Consider the following 20,799-nt stretch of genomic DNA (forward strand, 5'->3'; position numbering starts at 1 on the left):
TCCTTCATGTAAACTGATAAAATGAGATGATTGTTCATCTAAATCTGGCACAAATCTCAAAGACCCAAAGCATAATCCACAGAGATAGATCTACTGTGAACTCATTTACCACTGGTACCAGAACAAACTTGTTGAAACTACTAAACTGGATTGCAATCAGCAGAGGATTATCTAAATATTACTTGACAGAACAAACACACAAAAACCGGCAATCAAACAAAACAGAATTCTGGCACTTGAGAGTTTCAAAATGTAACAAGGTTCATTCTACTTCATGAGGATAGCCTAATTAAACTTGTAATAAATCAAAATTAAACAGGCACAATTTTGAAAAAGACACCAAAACTGTCTCTTTACTCTTCAGCTTCAACAGCTCCAGGCCTCTTGTTGTGCTTCTTAGCATACCTCTGGTTGCGTAGGAACTTTGGGTCCATCTGTAAATCAATACCATACACAATTTTAATCAAGAGGTCCTTAAACAGGTACCAATCACTTGGTACCACTGTACCAAAAACACACAATGAAAATGCTACAACATTAGTTTAAATCTAGACTAATGAATTCCATACAGGTTGATAAATTTAGAAATAATGATGCATGTCATAACAGTGTTTTTCTGTATAAACCAATAAAATTTTATTCTGGTATTTAGCAAAATATAGCATGTAGCTTTCAATTTGAGCAGGAAACAGGTATGAATTACTACAACTGTACAAAAACAATAATAATAGTTGATAACATTTCAATAAACAATTAGAAATTGGATCCCTAACAGTAGATCAGTACCAGAGAACTACGTTCAGTACATAAGAAATCAGTTCAACCTGGTATATACTGGTATGTTACCAAGATTTCCTACTCTATCCTTTGATTTTATCAGAAAGAAATTGAATTCAAAATTAAAAACACTTGAATTCAAATTAAAACTATTCAAGTAACAAGATAAGATTAGATTAGATTACCCCTTTGGTGGAGGTCTGGCGATGGCGCTTGGGCTTCTTGATGCCGTTCCTGTGCGCCTTGTAAGACTGGTTGTGCGCGGTGTGATTCTTCGACTTCGCCATTGCTCTTCTTCTTCACCTTCAATTTCAACAATCGAACAATAACAAATTAGAGATCTATGCTGTTGCTATGGGAGGAAAATGGAGAGGAGAGAAAAGAGAGAGCAAACCTAGAGGCGGCGTCGATGAGAGAGAAATCTGATTAGGGTTTTGGAAAACTGGAGGGATGGGTTTTTTATAGGTATATGCCTTTTATGATGGAATTACCGTTATGCCCTTGGAATTGGAGCGCTGCTCTCTTCCGGGATAATATTGACAACGAAGCTTTTATTCATGCAGCGCAAAGACAACAGATTCAAAAGAATCCTATTCCTACACATGACTTATCTGCTGCATGGAGTAAAAACTAATTTGCCAATATTTTTATGAGGGAATTACCGTTATGCCCTGAGAACTGGAGCGCTGCTCTCTTATGGGATTATATTGACAATGAAGTTTTTATTCATGCAGCGCACAGACATCAGATTCACAACAGCCCTACACATGACTTATGTTCTGCATGAAGTAAATACCGATCTGTCAATATCTTTATCCCTCATTTTTGGTTCTCTGAAAATTCTAAACTGAGCAATTGAAATATAGAGCACAATTCATAGCCTTTACAATTTTCAAGAATTAATTTCATGTTTGGTTCTAATTAAATATGTCAGCTTGATCCTTAAATTTACTTATTCAAATTTTTTAGTTCTTCAATTAGATTTTGCAACATTTTTTTTGTTCTAATTAATATACAATATTTAATTTTCATGGACTTATGTCCTTAATTTGTTAATCATATTTTAAAAAAAATGCACCTTTGATAATTAAAGATAAAACTTTGAATACACATTTTATTTTGGACTATCCTCCTAATTTTCCATGTCACGCACTCGAAGTGTTTGATGATATGCGTGAGCTAACATACAATCTCAACCCTCCCTTCAATTGTTTTTGATTTGTTTTAAGATACAAGCGCACTGAAAATAAAATGAACTCGCAAATATTAAAGCGAGCGCACAAATAAAGTGGATGGATTTTTTTTTACAGCTTCTGGACTTACTTCTCAGACTCTGTTCTAATTTTTGACAACTTCTCTCCACCTTTTTCGGCTGCTGACGAACCATTTTGGACTTAATTTGTTAATCACATGTTAAAAGTAAAAAGGTTACAAGATATCATGAATGAGAAATGTTAGAATTCAATTTAATTTTCATATATTATTACCGTCAAGATTGTCGAAGCAACTTCATTTACTTATTTTATTTAATATTTAAATTTACATTGTGAATGGATTTTAAATTTTTAATTGTAATATATTACCATAAACTGGTTATACCACCACAATCTTACTGTAATACCAATAGTCCGCCTATTATTGGGGCTCCTTCAGCCTTTCTTTTGATTTCTATTTGTTTTCCAAAGGCAGTTTGCGGAAGAACAATTTTCTCAGCAAGGTTGAAGAGAAGGGCAATATGGAAAATGAATTGTTTGTGTAGAAGCAGCAGCATCTTAGTTTTTTTTTGTGTTAATTATTCACTAATAGTTTTAGGATCTTAGATAAATTTGTGCATAATCAATTTGTTTATAGAACAGTTACCTTTTTCATTGTTAATCTTCTTTACTTAATTTCATCACCATTTATTGGTAAAATGCTTTTTGGCACATAATCTCTAAGGCGAATTCCTTCAAAGACAAAAACCACTTTATATTCATTCCTTCAAAATCATTTTTTTTGGCTGTATTACAATATCAATAAACAACAAAAAAGAAATAATAGACAATCAAAATTTCAAAAAAAATTGCAGCTCAACCGGTGTAGAACTAAGCTGTTGATAAATAAGATTCAGCAACATTCAAGAAAAAATGTTTTCCAACTTGAAGCTCAACAGGTGGGTAGCTATCAAGACAATCCACCTTGATCTGCAAAAAGGAAATATAAATACAACAAAATATTGGAAATAATAATACAACAATCACAGGTGTACAAGTAGAACTAACCTTGCCATTTCCTGATAGAACCTCATACTTCAAGCGAGGGAGATCTCTCGAAAGGAGATAAACACGAATTGCTTCTGCATGCTCTTCATTTCCTACATTAAAAATATGCATTTTGGTTTTTGTCAATTCCAATACAACCTATAATTTCATTTAGATCAAATAAATTTACCAGTTAATATTATACCTGAACAAGCAGCAGCTATAAGAGTGTCCCTAAAAACTACAGTATGCTTTGCAATGCTGATGGTAAAGGACTTGCCACACACATCAGTGTATTCCTCTTCACAGATGATGACCTGATGAAAGGAAATACAATTTACTTTAATGAAAGGAAACTTAACACTTCAAAAGTATATATATCTATAATATATATTGCAAGTTTACTTACAGCTTTTGGTGATGCCAGGGTGTGTGGGAGAAGAGGAGAGCCTAGAGCATCAGTAATGTACTGTACCTGTCACATATGAATTTAAAATCAGTCAACACAATGTACCAAAACATATATAAACATGTAAAACGAAATATTTTTATTTTATATACCTGAGAGTTTAGTATCTTCTCCAAGCTCTCCTTATCAGCATCATGAGGTTTAATAAAAACTTCAACCAGATCAGTTGGCTCAAGCCCAGCTTTTTTCCTCAGTTTCTGGATTCTATTTACAACCTGGTACGTAAACATAAATCTGTTAAATTTATCAGTAATTACAATATATAATATACTCAAACAAACTGTTGTCATAAAAGCAATACTTGAAGTTACCTATCTTTTTATTCAATTAGAATTAATATATAATATTACCTCACGGGCCAGACCAGCTTCAAACAATGAAGCATCCGCCCGTAGATCCAATATGACAAGGACATCACCTGGATAAAAGAAATCGACAAAAATGAATTTTCTAAACTCATATTACAAGCAAGGCAAAATGTACAAACGGACAAACAAGGCAAAATGTACAGAAACAATTACCATCTCCAGCAGCATCAATTTCATTCTCAGAAACATTATCAGGTCTTTTGAATTGACGAACAACCTGGAAGTTAACAAAGAATTTCACAGGTGGTGTTGTAATGTTGAAATATACTTAAATGCCTTTTGGCTGCCCTTAACATTAATTTCAGATGTTTAACACGTGTAAAATCAACACATGAATTTACCGAATTTTTGTGTTTTACAATATTTGATCATGCCACTTTTTCTGTAAATGTTTATATACCTTGATATCTGAAAGCTTCAGACTATGCCCAGATATGACCACCTCTCCAGATTTCTCAAAAGCTAAGATATCATCAAGGGACATTTCCTTTACCTTCTTTGCAACCACTCCCATATTTCTCCCGAGTCTTTTACCTAGCACGCTAAGAGGAGAGAAAAAAATCACTCAAGGAAAGGAAAATCATACTTAACATGCTACATGCTCTTTGAGTTCTAGTGACTGTTGAAGTACCTGAAATTAGGCTCAGCACGTAGAGAAGCATACTTCAATTGATCGTTACAAGGGACCACTGATTTAACATTCATCTCCTCCATAACATACTACAAATAAACAGTCAATCATGTTCTTTTCAATTGTATCAAGATGATGATGCTTCGTTGCTAAAGTTACGAAACTAGAGCGGTGAATGAACTAAATCAGACTAAAGACAAGCACCTCTTTTAATTTCCCAGTAATGTCTTCAAGGAAGTCATTGTCAGGATGCACCACAACCATTTCCCTGTGGATAAAAAGAAAAGAAAAAAAAAGAAAAAAAGAAAAGAAAAAAGAAACAGAGATTCATCAATTATCAAAGAACTTGTTAAAATTCTTATCCCACAACAGTTGTCTCAACGAACAATGAAGGACCTCTTATGAATTATGCAAATCAAAAGTCCCTGAATTTTGTTAAGTACTGAGCACAGGAGTTGGAATAAATGGGCACATACTTGAGCGGGCTTTTAAGAGGCTTGTTATGTCTTTCTCTAATATTCCGTGCAAGATCAATGACAGTCATCATTCTTGTAACACTTTGTTCAATGCGCTCATCTCTCTAAAAACATCCAAAAAGGTAATTTCACAGATTAGAAGAGAGAAAAGCGAAAAGCTGGGTGTGTTTATATAAGAAAATAATATCTTGAAACCAACTACTGATTACCTGGCCAGTAGTTGAAGGGAAACTACAATAATGAATGCTCTCCTCTGAACCATCTGAAACCTTTCTCAAGTTCTGATATAAAACTTCTGTGAAGAATGGCGTAAAAGGTGCCATTGCTTTACAAGTCGTTAAAAGCACCTACATCCAAAACAAACAAGGAACACTCAGCATTTTATACAAGAATAACATTAAAGTAGCCCAACAGTTTTATTGATGTAAAGTTAAAGACATAGTGATTGCTTACATGGTAAAGAGTCGAAAGTGAAACCCTACAATCCTCTTCTCCAGTTCGGCCTTTTAGCCTCTTACGGTTAAAGCGCACATATATGTTTGTTAAATTGTCAATGAACTTGAGAAGATACGGCACGACCTAAAATTTGAAGAGATTGACTATTAGAAATACTCGTGTGCACTATGTATATTCCATTAAAGATAATATCTACCAATTCTCTAAAACAAAGTGTAGATCTTCTACATCCCTTTACTAAGAACCCAAAATTACCGTCTTTTACTCCATGTAGAGACAAATCATTTAGGAATAAGGAATAATTCGGCATATTCTTTAATTAAATGGAGTAGACATGTTGTGTTTTAAAGTGCATGCATGATATTTCTAATTCCCAATGGGCAAACATGGCACTAGTTTCCAGGGTCATACATGAAATTGCTTCTAACTGCAGAAATAACAGTGAAAACTAAAAACTTCCCAATGGCATTCAAGAATTTTGAAGAAATTACATTAATGCATGACATCCATCTTTTGTGGACAAAACAGACACTCTACAACAGAAATTACAGAAAACCTTTTTATTTGTGAAAGAACCACTTCACCAAACAAATTTTAAGCATAATAGAATGAGAAGGCTTTAATTAGAACATTCATAATTAAAGTGGGCATATGGTGGTCTTATCACACTTCTTCACTCCTAATAGGAGCAATCTTTTAAAACTACAAGACATCTTTTCAGAGACGATCTGGACCATTAAATATGTTAAATTTGATTTAATATTTAAATGCATCATGGCCATCCATCTTCATCACTCACAAGTCCTACCCCACCCCCCAAAATCCAAATGCAACACCCACCTACTTTTTGTTGAAAAGTCTCTCTCTTGCTATAATTGACTACTTTGTGATATGAGGTAATGAGACGGAACATTTTGTATAATGATTATTGATAACTTGAATTTCACTGCCATCTAACTATATTTACCAACATTATTGGTGACTTTGAGTGCACATACTTGATTGAAACTGGCTGAATTTAACACCTATATTTGCAAAATTTTATATGCTCATTTGCTGATATTTTACCGTATAGAGGCGATAAGCATCCATTTCCTGACGAACAAAACTAACAAGACTCCCAGTTGCTGAGTTGATCCATTGATCAAGCACATTTGAAGATTTTATAAGTGCAGCAACATCCAATGGAGAAAAAGGTGAAAGCCCCTCTACTTCGAGCCTCTTTGCATTTTGAATGAGGAACCGGTATGCATTATACCATGGAAGGAACACGTCTTTCACCTAGGAAAAGTCAATTGGAGATAGAATTAACATGCTTATTATTTATTTTTATGAACTTCAGTATTGTTTATCCTTATTTGCTCAAAATCAATGATTTTTGGTATTTGCACAAAACATTTTCAAATGGACAAAAATATTCCAAAGGAATACTTGATTGCTCTAGACAAAGAAAAAAGCCGGAACACTGCATTTAAGTCAGGGTAGTCAAGTCTTATTATTTCCGTCATGGTAGTTATGAGTGTTCTTTTGCAAAACTAATAGGTGATGGAAGTTTTATGCAAAATCCAATATATAGTTGAGCAAATAATATTAAAAAAAAACTTGCAGGAATGATCTATAAGGTACATACAACACTATAAACGCCCTCTTTTTTGAATCGCAAAGGCTCTGCACGTACAACTGGGGAATTGATCAGGTACAGCCTTAGTGCATCCTGCATGCAAAAAGTTTAAATTTTTAATTAACAACCATAGAATTTATGCTTACAAGAAACTTGTATTTTGATTAACATCTCATTCCCATACTTTAATCATGGTGCAACTGTAATTTTGTAAACCAAAACTGATGTGCAAAATTAGCTTTAAACTACAAATAATTTAGTATTAGGTAACCTGAAGCCGTTAACCTAACAACAAGATAAGACAAAAATAATAAAACATGCAACTTACCGCACCATAGTCACCAATGACTTCCATAGGGGAAGGATAATTTTTCAACCTTTTACTCATTTTCTTGCCATCTTCAGCCAACACAAGGCCGTTGCAAATGAGATTTCTAAATGCTGGTTTACCAAACAGGGCAGTAGAGAGCACCATCAAAGTATAAAACCTACACCAATACAATTAAAGAGCCATAGTTAAGAAAAGAAAATTCTTAAAAAAAATTTAAACGTTCCTGTACTTGATTTAATCGGTCAATATCTAGCAAACTCAATTATATAGCCAGTTACATTGTGAACCCTTTTAGCTTACGTTAGTTCTATAGAGCACTGATTATAGAAAAAGCACAAAAAATAGAACAAACCATCCACGAGTTTGGTCAAGGCCCTCAGCAATAAAGTGGCCCGGGAAATTCTTTTCGAAAAGTTCAACATTTTCAAAAGGGTAATGAATATAGGCATAAGGCATCGATCCACTTTCAAACCAGCAGTCAAATACCTGAAAAAATATATAAACAAAATCAAACCCATGAAGTAATAGTTTAGGAAAATACTAGTGAATGTAAAAACCAAACGGTCAACTTACATCATCCACACGGCGAAGAACACCATACTGAGATCCACGGCTAGAAGGGATTGTTATATGGTCAATATTGTGACGATGCAGATCAGTGACCTAAATTTGAAAGACCAAACAAACATATGCAAAGAGTTATATTTGCATTTCACCTCTTACCTCCAAAATTCATGTTTTTGCATGTAACTACCATTGAATACTTTTGTAAATCTAAATTCTAGAACACAATTGGAAACTGAAAGCTAGAAAAATTCCATGATCAAGTGCATATAAAGACTTGGAGGGGTGCATGGATGAATATGATAATTTATTATTTGAGAAGCAAAATTCAGACCTTAGTGCCAGATAATTTCTCAAGTTTCTCAACGGAGTCCATCACAACAGTCTCCAATCCATCTTCACTAACCCAAATGGGAAGAGGGGTGCCCCAAAACCGACTTCGACTAATGACCCAATCTCTAGCATTTTCCAGCCAGTTATGAAATCGTTTTTCCTAAATGTGCATAAACAAGTGAGGAGATAATAACTTCAAATCTTAAAAGATAAAATATAAGGTCACACATATTAAAAGGGTACTAGATTACGGTATTGTACAGTAGAAGCTCTGCATTAATCTTACTTGGTTTGCATGGAACTTGGACAATAAAAAACAGTTTTAACTCTGTTTTCTCTATTGAAAATTCTTATTAGGCAGTAGTCGATATCAATATGAAACTAAGAAGCTTACAGGAAAAGAAAAGACATCAATCTAAAAAGCTAAATTTATGTCCACTTGACATGCATGAGAAAGTGTACAAATCTGAACAAAAATTATAAATAAATTGATGATCATAACAAAAGTTATATCATACCTTAACATAGTCAGGAACCCAGTATGTCTGCTTGTTGCATTCTAGCAACTGATCTTTAATCTTTTCAACAGCAACAAACCTTAAGGAGAGAAAGTTAATAAATCTATGTGACTCTGCCAAACAGATGGAGAATATGAGAAAAAAGCTACTTACCAGCTAGGTACAGCCATATAGATAAGAGGAGTTTCAGACCTCCAGCAAAAGGGGTAAGAATGGGTTATGGTACCAGTACTCACGAGCCTTCCTTTCCCCTATACAGATTTTTTAATAAAATCCTTAAAATTTTAGTTAATCAAAACAATGTATACTTTGTGGTCGAAAACCAGAATTGGCATTTTAACGAGCTTGTTGCATCGATAAAATATTTACAATTCCGGAATAAAGAAAAGACATATATCCTAAGTTATCATATGTGTTTATCAGTGGTAATTAATGATATAACAACAGTTCATCATGCTTTAGGAACAAACTACTTCTATGGAACAGTTGCATAATAACCATCAGCATAACCCGAATAACAATCTCAAAGGCAACAACAATACCAAAAATGTATGTAATTGTAAATTTGCAACTATTAACTGTCAGAAATACTTGCCTTAACAGTACTAACAATTTCCTTATCAACATCTTTCACATAGCGGCCAGCAAAGTCTGTAACTTTTTCCTTGAAGCGGCCTTCACCATCAACTGCCACCACAAGGTCATCTCCCTGTAGTATTTAAACATTGATAAATTACATTAAAATAGGGAAAAATATTTCTGGTCTCAAACTATGTCTCCGCATGGCATCTTCAAGTGTGAGTAAAATAGAACCATGGAACTACATGGTAAGAGAGCATATATGTGGGGAAGGGAACACTTGACAATTGAAAATTAATACAAATAAAAAAGAAAATATATTCCAGACTACATACACATGATACCAGTAAAGACCTGGTTCTTTTTTCTCTCTCTGCTTTTTATTCCAAAGTCAGAATTGAACCTTCATTTCACACAGTTTTTGACTGCTATCAGGTATCAACTGCTTAGGTCCAGTACCAGTAGGGGAAAATTACCAAAAAATAATGCATCAAACATTCAAGTTTACAATGTTATGCAGCACCTAACCTTCTTAATTATGCCATTTTCGACACAAACACGGTAATCATCCTCACCAAAAGCTGGTGCACAATGGACAACTCCAGTTCCACTGTCCTCGGTGACATAATTGTCAGCAACTACCCGAAATGCAACATCTGAGCACTCTGAAAAGTACTCAAATAATGGTACATATCTACAAAAACAGTACAACAAGTATGTCAGCATAAGAGGTGAGACAGTCAGCATCAATAACAGGGCAGAAAATATGGTGGGAAGCTCAAGTATAAAAATAAAAAAAAAGTACAAAAGATTACAGAAAATAACAATTTGGTACCACCAAGTTAATAAATATTTTATTTTTCTAGAACAATAGGCAATATCTAAAAGTAAATTAAAAAAACACAGAGTAGATTGTAAAACAAATTGACCAACAGATAAAAAAAAAAAAAAAAAACTGACCTCAAGCCCTTCAACTTAGAACCAGGGAATTTTTCAATCACTTTGGAAGATTTACTACCAGGCAACTGAGATAACCTGGATTCTGCAACTATGTATACTGCTTTAGAAACTGACTCCCTGACCTGATATTTAGGGAATGAACAAATCACAATTCAAAGCACATAGGAATGGTACAGAATTTCAGATATGTAACCTTGTTGTGTACAAAAAAGCTAACCTTGACATAGGTTAGATTGGGATTTACACAGAGAGCAAGGTTGCTAGGCAAAGTCCAAGGGGTGGTGGTCCATGCCACAAGAGCGGCAGCATCAGAATCATCGACTACAGGAAACGACACCATCACTGCCGGATCAGGAACATCCTTATAATTTAGTCCTGCCTCAAAGTTTGAAAGAGGTGTCTTGCAACCAGTACTGTATGGCATAACCTGCAACAGAAATAATTGGTTTACTAGCATTTTTGTCTAAATTGGTTTACTAGGGTATGTTTGGTTGCAAAACAAGAATAGCTATTGTTTGTCTTAATTGGGTATATTTGGTTGCAATATTAGAATAGTTAGAATAGCAAAATTAGTGTTTGTCTTATTAGAATAGTTTTCCAACTTTTTGTGAGAATAGCTTGTTCTAATAAGACCAACAAGTTTGTTTCCCTATTCTCGCTATTCCAACCCAACCAAACACCGAATAGCTTGTTCTCAATAACAGCCTATTCTCAATCCAAGCAAACATACCCAAATTGGTACCAAACAAAGGAGTGTTCTCCAAAAGATACCTTAAAACCACGGTAAACAAGGCCTTTATCAAAAAGCTTTCCAAAGACCCACCATACACTCTCCATGAAACCCAAATCCATGGTTTTGTAGTCATTTTGAAAATCAATCCAACGACCAGTTCGTGTCACCACCTGTTCCCATTCCTTAACATACTTAGTCACAATGCTTTGACATAACCCATTATACTTGTCAATGCCCATATCAAGCACATCCTGTCTAGATTTGATATTGTATGTGGTGTCGATCTCGTATTCAACAGGTAACCCATGACAATCCCAACCAAAGCGACGTGTGACATGGTGACCACGCATGGTTTGGTGTCGCGTAACCACATCTTTGATGGTTCCAGCGAGGATGTGGCCGTAGTGAGGAAGCCCAGTGGCAAAAGGTGGACCATCGTAGAAAATGTACTCAGGTTTACCGAGGGTAAGCTTAAGCTGTGTCTTGAAGGCATCGATCTCTGACCAGAAGGTCAGGATTCGCTCCTCTTCTTTCGGAAAGGAGAAATCTTTTCCTTCCTGAATGTCGTCCATTATTCTCTGGTTGTGGCGGCGAAACGGAGGAGGAGAGTGGAGGGAGACGACTGAGACTGAGGAGGGTTTTGCAAAACTAGGCCTTCTAATGGGCTTTAATGGGCTTGGCTCGGCTCAGCTAGCAGGCCTAAGCCGGTCCCATCGTACACGAAAGACGATTTCTCAATTTCTCCTCTGTCGTCGTGGGAGAGAGAAACATAGAAGGAGAGGAGGAATTAGGTGGGTGGGATCCGCGTGTCAATGAGTGAGAGAGAGAGGTTAAGTGGGGAGTGGGGGCCACTTGTCATGAGGTTAGAAGAAGGAGAGAGAAAGGATTTGAAATCCAAAATTATAGTGGATTTGATTCCTTCTCCAGAAAAGAAGAGAAAAGGAGGGGGATTTAATGAGGTGGGGTCCACTTGTAAGATAATTAAGAGAAAAGCGAGAGAAAAAGAAGTGAGACATATGTTGTTGTTCGTGTGGCAGGTCATCTCATTCCTCTTGTATACTCAATTTTATTTACTTTATTTTATTTCATTCAATCTCAATTTATAAAAGCAAATATCTGCTTTCACAACTTGGATCTTAATTTGATAAGTCATAACAAGATAATAACAGGGACATTCTCAGATAAAAAGATACACATGGTCGACCTTACATAAATCCGAGAGGTTTGTGCTAAATCTAAATAATGATTTTAGCACTAAATGAAAGGTTGATTCTCAAATTTTTATGATTTTTTAAAGTATTATTCGAATATTGGACAAGCATTGGATCTCTTGTCTGTAATGAACATAACTAATTAATTAGCAAATACAAGTTTTTAGAATTAACACAGCAGTTTTTGCTTCATGCAGCACACATGCTAAGTTTGCAACATCTAATAACAAAAGAAAAATTCCATGATTCTACTGCATGAGACATATAACAAAGAGAGAAGATCAAACATACATATTCCCCATAAAAGGAACAAAGTCTACAAACACTATATAGTGACCAAAAATGGAAAAAAAAATTAAAAATTGAACAAAGTTGTTATGAACAATAGAAAGTCGTTGAAAAAACTATAATTTTATTCCAGAAACTACAGGAGAGGCCAATCCTACTACCTAGAACTCTATGTGAAAAGAACAAGGTATTATAACATCGAATATTAAAAAAAAACATCTCGAATTACGCAACTGCCCCTATCACAAAAAGAAAAGAAAAAAAAAATGTATATGCAAAATTTGCTGACAAGATTTCTTTCACAGATGCAACACAAATTTGTTCAGGTGAACAATGTAACCACATCCTTTCTATACCCTCTGACGATTAGCATTCTCGGCACATTTTCTACTAACAAATCCATATACTCCATGTAAAAATACGCGGGATGGTTGAGAGGAGGTGGTGGCAGGCTAACCAGCACCACTGCTGCCATCCTAGAATATCTCAAAATCGTCGAATTCAATTTAAGCATGGTGTATAAAAACTTATCTACCTGTTGTTCGTTAACCACTACCTGTTTCCCGTCAGCCATCAGTGGGCCCCCTTTGGAAGTCTCCTTCATTTCAGTTAAATAACTAGCAATCCGATGCTGTGCAGCAGAGAAAGCCTCAATTGAGTCATCCTGCCCCTGGGTCCCGCTCATTGTAACCACAAACACCTCAGCTTGCATTCTTAAATCGTACAAAAATTTCTTCACATCTGATTTCAACTCCTCAGCCTCAGTATCCTCCTCTGCAATACAAAATACCTGAATCTTACAACTCTCGAAACTCGCTTTCGTCAGGAGGAGTTGAGACAGCAAAAGCATCAACCCGCCATCTCTTACAATCCAATACAAATCGATCGTGCCGTACTGTCTCTGGTACTCATTAGGCCACTCGTCAAGTCCCTTAACAATCACCACTGCCTTGTTGGCAATAATGCAGTCATTTATAATACTCACAAAAGTCGAGGGTATTAACGTAAGATTCTCTCTACGCCAGATTTCGGGGTATCGCATGACCACTATGTTGGGTTTGAGGTTACCTAACCCCATGGTTTGAACAGCACCACGGAAGCCGTCAGACATGGTGGGGGCCACGATGATCTCAGCGACACCCTCACACTTCTTGTACTCAATGTAGGTGGCAAGTTGGTGGCACATGGTTTTGGCATCCTCGGCATGGGAGGGGTAGTCACCGTCTAAAATGGAGAGGAAGATAGACATCCCACGACCCTTCTTCTTCATGAAATTGGCAAAGTCGGCGAGTTTTGGATGGCATGGTACATTCTCTGGTAGTTTGCCCCATGGTCGGCACAAGATCAGCGGGATAGGATACCAGTTCTTTGGGTGAACTTGGTTGGCTGTAGAAGGATAGTAAAAGGAAATAAATAAAATATATTAAAATAAAAAAGGTTGAAAGGGCATTTCTGGGGACCACCCGGAAAAAGGAAGAGAAAGACCACGCACACGCTTTATAACACATCAAACTTTACTGTATGGCCCAACAACTACTAAAAGAGAAAGATTGCTGATCTTAATTGATTGAAAAGTACTTTACTGTCTCCTGTGTGCGCTAAAGAACAAAGTTAATATTTTCAGAAAATGAAAGTATAAAAGAGGGCCCAGCAAAAAAGTAGAAGGAAACGCACCTCCTAGAGAGCGAAGGCTACGGAGAGCAAGCTGGAAATAGGCACTCTTAAAACCGTCGCCCCAATCGCCAGCTTTCCCTTTGATGCTGACGTAGTAATATATCAGGCTAGCCAGTGCCAGCGACACCACCGTAAATGCCCACGATATCAGAAACATTATCACTAACACCAAACAATTAACAAAAGAAAAGAGCATATGAATTATCAAATTTGAGGGTATAAAAAAAGGCAGGAGTATAGGCTAGGCTATATGGGAACACGTGAAATGATATTTCTAGGAGAGCAAAATTCCATACCAATACAAAGTAGTGCACCAACAAGGGACATACTCCAGTGGTGGAACTTCCACCTGGGGCGCCAGCTGGGGGCATCAAGCAGATCCAACAAAAAACATGACAAATTTACCCCAGAATAACACAACAGGAAAAACATGGTGATAGTAGGGGTAATAAGGTCCAGATTTCCAATGACAACACAACAAATGCAAATAAAGGCCGTGAAGAGGGTAGCAAGGTGAGGCTCAGCACCTTCTGAGACCTTAAAATAGTTTAAGACAGGGAGAATATCATCATTTGCAATGGCTGCAAGGAGGCGTGGGGCCCCTGTCAGAGACTGCAAGGCTGCCCCTAGAGTTGAAAGGATGATCCCAACATAAATTACAGATGGTATAGGCCAGGCCACTGTCGCAGTAAGAAGTCTGTGAATTTGTACATAATTTAAACCTCATTATCTGTGCATTACTTCAAAAAAAGTTGTTGCGCTCAAGTTATACATTGATAGCATGGCTGTAATTATTAAAATAAATAAGGGACAGTATAAATACCTGTTAGTGAGAAGAACCTCTCTGGTGGCGAGAGCACCAAACAGTAGAACCGAGACTAAGTACATAAAGGTGGTAGTGAGAGTTGCTGCTAGCGTACCAACTGGTATGGACCTTTGTGTGTCTTTCAGAGATGCTGACCGGTTTGACCCCGCCATGATACCCGTCACGGCAGGGAAAAATAGCCCAACTAACGCACTGTAAATTTTTTAATGTATGACCTATTAGTTCCATTGTGTTTTCACTAACTTTTAAGTATGGGCAGTTCCACCCAAGTTACCCACAAAATTTGAAGTACATGGTATTTGAGTCACAAAATAGCAAGCTTCAAAACATAAAATCTAGAATAATTTGAAATGTATCCTCTGTCCTACCATCTGTATATATTGATAAATATATATCCATACTACCAATTAAACCAGAAATAATTAATCAATTAACTTGTCAAGATAAACAGGGAATATTTTAAACTGCAATAAACTTTGATGTCGAGACAGAATAATAAGGGAATATTCTTCATTTTCACTTACTTGAAATCCCAATCTATGGAGCCGTCAGGATCAGGTACACCGGCATTATTAGTCGGTTGGTAATCTGAGCTCCAATTGTCTCGAAATGTTGCTGCACGCAATCCAGTAATCCCAGCTATTTTTGTGCAACAGCAATACATATGTACATGGTTATTTCATTATGTTTTTAGACAGAAATGTGCAACGGCAATACATATGTTTTTCTCAAAGCCCAAAAATATCATGTACACAGTCCACAGGATATTGGTCCCCGTACTACCAACTATGTTCAAAGAAGAAGAAAGTACAAGATGTACTAATTTCACTAATTGTTTACTTGAAAAGTTAAGTGGCTATAAGCTTGACCAAGATAAGATAACTAGACAAACAAACTAAAAAAATGGTCACTTTATTATTGTTTTTTCACTAGATCTGAAACATGCAGCATGTCCTGAAATATATAGGATACAGTATCCATCTTATTACCTTTTTTCCAAAAAAAAAAAAACCCTGGAAGTATACCTCTACCTCTCTCTCTCTCTCTCTCTCTCTCTCTCCATTGTCCCAAAACATTTCCCACAGGTACAATTATTTTGACAAGGGGTCTAAATTCCATAAATGAAAATAAAAGAAACAATAAGTTCTTAAGAGGATGAAAATCTCACTCTCTGCATTGTGTCTCGGGGCAACAAATATCCCAATGAAAATGCAAAAGAGGGAGAACAAAACTGGTATAAGGAAAGCTGGTGCAACCCGGTTTATAATTTTCACCCCACCAAACACAATAAAGCACAGCAAGATGGTCACGATAATGCCATAGACCTGGAGATCGTGCAGGCTGGGGGTTGCTATCATGGCCGTGCCAGTTGTCGCCGAACTGTTTGTCAAAGTGTTGTTCACCACTGTTACACTCTCTGCAAGGAGTTGCACAAACAACACATTTAAGCAGTATGTTAGTTTAAACAAGGAAAAGATAGTCTATAAGATAAGTCGTGCAAATTACCACCAATTATTTTTCGTTTTGTTTTTTCAATAAATAGTACATATTTATTTACACGGAGTATTAAAATGCTCCTAATATTTACTTTTTGTTTTATTTCTAGTTTGTACCTATCCATACTTATTAGCATGTGTTGATGCATATAACTAAGATACTATAAAAGACAGATTAATAATTTGTTTTTACCTTGGAAAAAACCAGCAGCTGGCACAGCATCTAAGAAGGTTTCAACTGCTCCAAGAACATACCTGAAATTGATAATTAGAGAGAATACTATCACATAAAGATAAAAAATATATATATTTCAGTTATACATAATGGTAGATCTTGTAGTCATCAAGTACATAAATGTCTTATTCAATTCCATTAATAATTCATAGTAACATAATAGATTTTAGAAAATTTCACGTTCAAATTCAAATTACCTAGATTACATGCTTAATAAGCTGTTATAGCTTGAAAGTTGTTCTCTTTGAATAAGAACTAACGTTTTACATCACTTGCAAATGACATATAATGCCTTAGAACACTTCACTTGTTGATGCAAAAATTTTAAACATGTAATTCAATAATGCTATGGCACCTACTTTTTTCATACAACGAAACAATCTAGGAACAAATTGTAGAAAGCACAATTATAATAGTAATAGTAACAAAAACATACATAGCTCCAGCCACTGCATTTCCAAGAAAGAAACATAAACCAATACTAACTCCAACTTCTGGGCCAAGAGCACGGCCTATGAGATAGTATGGCCCACCTCCCTGCAATGGTGTGAATGTAATGCCTTTACACATTATCTGCATTTTATTTACTTTTCCGCATCATTTCTTATTAAATATTTTCCCTGATTAAATACATACCTTCATGGCACCATTAGTTGCAATTGCACTTAGAGATATACTGGTCAGAAAAGTACAAGAACCACAAAAGGCAACTAATAACAAAGATTGTCCAATGCCGCCCATGCCAACAATCCTGAATATTTTAAAATATAAACAATTTCCAGCTTAAATGAGATTAGAGACAGAAATCAGAACATCACACAAATCAAACAAAAAACAAAAGGCGCGAGAGAAAAAATTCTCCACACCGAACCAGACCATAGTTCCTGTCGAAAGTTTTGTATTAACTGATGTTTCAATACAAAAATAGATTTCAGATGACCAATATCTAAAAAGACAAAATATGACAGGCTATATTTAATTCTTCACCAGATAAATCCTTTGAAGTATGAAAAATAAAAAAAGCAGAGAGGTTGTAGCATACCAGGAAAACCGGATATAATATATGATCCCCAAGATATTTTGCAGGCATGGTACAAATACACCCATCATTGTACCGAGTTTTGGAGCTGCCACCTAGAAACGATAAAGCAGCAACTTTTTTTTTGTAAAATGAAGTTATTTAGCTTTGAATGATTGGCTGAAGCAAAATAAAACAAAATCAGCACCAAATTCTGAGACTAAGGTTACATGTCATTGTATTTTCTTCTTAAGCTCTAAGGATAATATAAAAAAATAGGAAAGATAGGAATAGACAATGTTACTACCACACCTATGGTCAGGTTGCATTACTTTCAATGTTATTTGACTTTATCATGGATTCAATTGTGCTCAAAATAGTCTCAATTAAGAAATTAAACAAAAAAAGAATTGAATTTTTGTAAGAACTATGGTTAAATTTGCCAAATAAATAATACCTTGCGGCGACCAAGGGTAATTGCAACATCCTCGCCATCTCTTGGGCTAGAAGGAGCCGCAACTTGTTCTCCTGTCATACTGTCATAACTAGTTAGGATTTCATGTGTATACATGGGTACATACATTTTTAGGGGCCTGGTATTTAATGTTTAATTTGAACAATTTCTGAAAAGAAGAGTTCTTAATTATAATTGTATACATGGATTAATGCTTTAATTTCCTCCTAAGGGCCATAAAAATTGGTAAATGGGCAGTTGGATATTTATTTTAATCTCAATATGTGCCATCTTAACATTTCAACTCTCCTATGTAAAACAAGTTGAATATCTACTAGAAATATACTAGTGAGAACAAAAGAAGCGAAAAAGGGAAAGCGCATTACAATAGTTAAATTGTGAAACTTTAGTTTATATTTTCACAAGTACCTCTTAAGACCCAAGATATTGACAAGAGAGTCAAAGCCGAAAAGCTCCAATTTTGATTCTGTTTGAGATGAAACATGGTTCTCTGATGAAACCTCCTGTGCATCTGCACTTGAACCCACCTTTATTTTACTGGCCAGAAGAGCATTGAAGAGTAAGTACAACTCATTTCCAAGTCAACCGGTTGAGTGGGGACCTAATATGGTCTCTCTATTCAAAATACAAATATAGTACAAAATATATGTATGAACCAGCATAACTTAATACAGTTTGATTAATAAAAGATCAAACCCCTAAATGAACAAACTACAGAGCATGTTTTAATTATTGTGCATACAAGTATCTTTTACAGTAGTTATTTAGGGGGTTTTCAAACCAAACCAATGTATGTACTTTGGTTCGTATTACTTTACTGTTATGTACCTTCATTATTAGAAAAACCTGAAAAAATTGAAAAAGTTCATACAGATACCAGAACTACTGATCAGCATTTTGCATGGAATGGAAGAACAGCAAACCTGAGAGGGATGTCAGAGGTGGATCCAGGCTCCATAGATGCCATCTGTATGACGGCTCGATCGTGCGAGCCGACAGGTCTGTATTGCCGGCCACGTGGCGGGTTAATAGGTGGCCTCTCCTCATCTGTACTCTCTATCTCATTCCCATTCTCCATCATAACAACAAATCAATCAATCAATCAAGGAAACGCACTCCTTCTCTGCCTCTGAATCTAGAACGAATCAGATCCGATTGGGAGATTCAGATTCAAAGAAGGAAGGAAGGAAGGAAGGAAGAAGACGAAAGAGAGAAGTAAAGAGAGACGCCAATTTTGATCCTTGGTTTGAATTTTGAACCTGAGAGAGAGACTTGAGAGAAGCAGTTGCCTCGGCACGAAGAAACAAATTTGCCAATGTACACAGAGAGAGAAAGATCAGACCATGCGTCAAGGCGAGAAAAGTAGGTTATTTGGTTTTTATCTCAACCAAAATTATTTTGTATTCAATGGTTCGGTTCAGTTTGGTTTGGTCGAAAATTCAAATATTGCTTGTAATTGTAATGCATTGAACTAGTCGATAGATATGATTGGCACGGAGTCACGGACGCACGGTTGACACTTGGATTGTATGGTTCGGTTGGAGTTGAATAGACCGGAGAAAACTTCAAGGATTGGCCGGTCGAAGGGAGGTAGTGAGGAACGGTAAACGAGACGATGATATCTTGATCGTCTCCAGTTCTATCCACTGGAAACATCCCTGTTCCTCATATTTCCTGCCACGTCAGTGACGTCACTGTAGTTAGTGTAGTGCCAATCTGACTCCTTAGATGCATCTTTCTCTGACAATTGGACCCACAAGTATCGTAAGTGGATATAGTTGTTAATGGATGGAATTATAGATTGGATTATAATATGAATATTGACCTACCTGCGAATTTCTATACTATGAAAATTTATTATTTTAACAGATTTCCAACCGTATCTCAAATAATTTAGTTAAATTTTTTGAAATGACAAATACCATGATATTGTGAAATATGTTTACAAATTTTTTAACTAATGAATGAAATAATATTATCAACCTCATTTCTAGATATATTAATTTTATGTAGAAATTTGCCATCATTATATTCTATTAATTCATTTCAAAAATATAATGATTTTACAATTTTGAAAAAAAATCACAACCTTATTTTGATTTAACTATATGCATTCCGTTAACCATGCATGCAGAATTGTAGATGCGATGGCCGCCCTATATATTTAAAGGTGAGGGTTCCAATGCCTTATTTTTTTATATCTCATCATATTTTATATCTTCATTTTTTTCATATTCAAAGTCTAAATTGTCGATCCGAACCATTCAAGATGGGTAGAATTTTATAATATGGTTAGGGATAAAATTTTATAATTTTTGAAACTTTTTACTATTTTTTAAGATGGGTAGAAAATTACTGTTTTTTGAACAGTTCAAAAACAATGATTTTGTACCTATCTTAAAATATAGCAAACAAATTCCAAAAAATATAAAATTTCATCTTCATGTATATTTTAGTATAAATATTTTGTTGAACAGTTCGGATCGACAATTTGAACTTTGAAAACAAAAATATAAAATA

At 35.6% G+C, this 20,799-nt stretch overlaps 3 protein-coding genes across 5 annotated transcripts; all 3 read right to left on the reverse strand.

Moving 5' to 3' along the window:
- Window positions 1–212: 212 nt before the first annotated feature.
- On the reverse strand, window positions 213–1,268 carry LOC144554110 (large ribosomal subunit protein eL29z-like). Its single transcript, XM_078302357.1, has 3 exons — window positions 1,172–1,268; window positions 963–1,080; window positions 213–434 (listed from the first exon to the last, which is right to left on the reverse strand). Exons 2-3 carry the CDS (start codon window positions 1,062–1,064, stop codon window positions 354–356), a joined length of 183 nt encoding a protein of 60 aa, XP_078158483.1. The 5' UTR covers window positions 1,065–1,080; window positions 1,172–1,268; the 3' UTR covers window positions 213–353.
- A 1,456-nt stretch (window positions 1,269–2,724) lies between these two features.
- On the reverse strand, window positions 2,725–11,701 carry LOC144554071 (isoleucine--tRNA ligase, cytoplasmic-like). The gene is made up of 26 exons (XM_078302289.1): window positions 11,095–11,701; window positions 10,541–10,750; window positions 10,324–10,445; window positions 9,892–10,057; window positions 9,380–9,493; window positions 8,938–9,035; window positions 8,785–8,863; window positions 8,268–8,426; window positions 7,943–8,032; window positions 7,722–7,855; window positions 7,367–7,526; window positions 7,048–7,131; window positions 6,486–6,698; window positions 5,415–5,540; window positions 5,171–5,308; window positions 4,962–5,065; window positions 4,690–4,753; window positions 4,486–4,574; window positions 4,255–4,396; window positions 4,008–4,071; window positions 3,837–3,904; window positions 3,579–3,701; window positions 3,427–3,492; window positions 3,223–3,334; window positions 3,039–3,130; window positions 2,725–2,960 (listed from the first exon to the last, which is right to left on the reverse strand). Exons 1-26 carry the CDS (start codon window positions 11,626–11,628, stop codon window positions 2,862–2,864), a joined length of 3,450 nt encoding a protein of 1,149 aa, XP_078158415.1. The 5' UTR covers window positions 11,629–11,701; the 3' UTR covers window positions 2,725–2,861.
- Window positions 11,702–12,657: 956 nt separating this feature from the next.
- On the reverse strand, window positions 12,658–19,645 carry CCC1 (cation-chloride co-transporter 1). 3 transcript variants are annotated; one of them, XM_078302291.1, is made up of 13 exons: window positions 19,203–19,645; window positions 18,688–18,816; window positions 18,262–18,332; window positions 17,829–17,920; window positions 17,423–17,537; window positions 17,223–17,323; window positions 16,745–16,806; window positions 16,224–16,472; window positions 15,580–15,694; window positions 15,053–15,247; window positions 14,526–14,926; window positions 14,230–14,391; window positions 12,658–13,941 (listed from the first exon to the last, which is right to left on the reverse strand). In XM_078302291.1, exons 2-13 carry the CDS (start codon window positions 18,788–18,790, stop codon window positions 12,878–12,880), a joined length of 2,730 nt encoding a protein of 909 aa, XP_078158417.1. In that variant the 5' UTR covers window positions 18,791–18,816; window positions 19,203–19,645; the 3' UTR covers window positions 12,658–12,877. The 3 variants fall into 3 exon arrangements, with proteins under 3 accessions (XP_078158417.1, XP_078158416.1, XP_078158418.1); XM_078302290.1 differs by having other exon boundaries at window positions 18,262–18,340; XM_078302292.1 differs by having other exon boundaries at window positions 18,688–18,894; window positions 19,203–19,341.
- Window positions 19,646–20,799: the final 1,154 nt, after the last annotated feature.

This window comes from Carex rostrata, chromosome 5 (assembly GCF_964058835.1).
Source record: "Carex rostrata chromosome 5, lpCarRost1.2, whole genome shotgun sequence".
Classification (NCBI taxonomy): domain Eukaryota; kingdom Viridiplantae; phylum Streptophyta; class Magnoliopsida; order Poales; family Cyperaceae; genus Carex; species Carex rostrata.

What these genes read in the sequence shown, in the direction of transcription:
- LOC144554110 (XM_078302357.1), bottom strand. Translation starts at nt 1,064, where the DNA reads ATGGCGAAGTCGAAGAATCACACCGCGCACAACCAGTCTTACAAGGCG. An exon ending in GCCAGACCTCCACCAAAGGG is followed by an intron (nt 435 to 962) that starts GTAATCTAATCT and finishes ATTGATTTACAG; the next exon opens with ATGGACCCAAAGTTCCTACG.
- LOC144554071 (XM_078302289.1), bottom strand. Translation starts at nt 11,628, where the DNA reads ATGGACGACATTCAGGAAGGAAAAGATTTCTCCTTTCCGAAAGAAGAG. An exon ending in TATATGGCTGTACCTAGCTG is followed by an intron (nt 8,864 to 8,937) that starts GTAAGTAGCTTT and finishes TCTCTCCTTAAG; the next exon opens with GTTTGTTGCTGTTGAAAAGA. An exon ending in TATAGCTGCTGCTTGTTCAG is followed by an intron (nt 3,131 to 3,222) that starts GTATAATATTAA and finishes TTTTTAATGTAG; the next exon opens with GAAATGAAGAGCATGCAGAA.
- CCC1 (XM_078302290.1), bottom strand. Translation starts at nt 19,360, where the DNA reads ATGATGGAGAATGGGAATGAGATAGAGAGTACAGATGAGGAGAGGCCA. An exon ending in CAACTAATGGTGCCATGAAG is followed by an intron (nt 17,324 to 17,422) that starts GTATGTATTTAA and finishes ACACCATTGCAG; the next exon opens with GGAGGTGGGCCATACTATCT. An exon ending in CCCGAGACACAATGCAGAGA is followed by an intron (nt 15,695 to 16,223) that starts GTGAGATTTTCA and finishes GCACAAAAATAG; the next exon opens with CTGGGATTACTGGATTGCGT.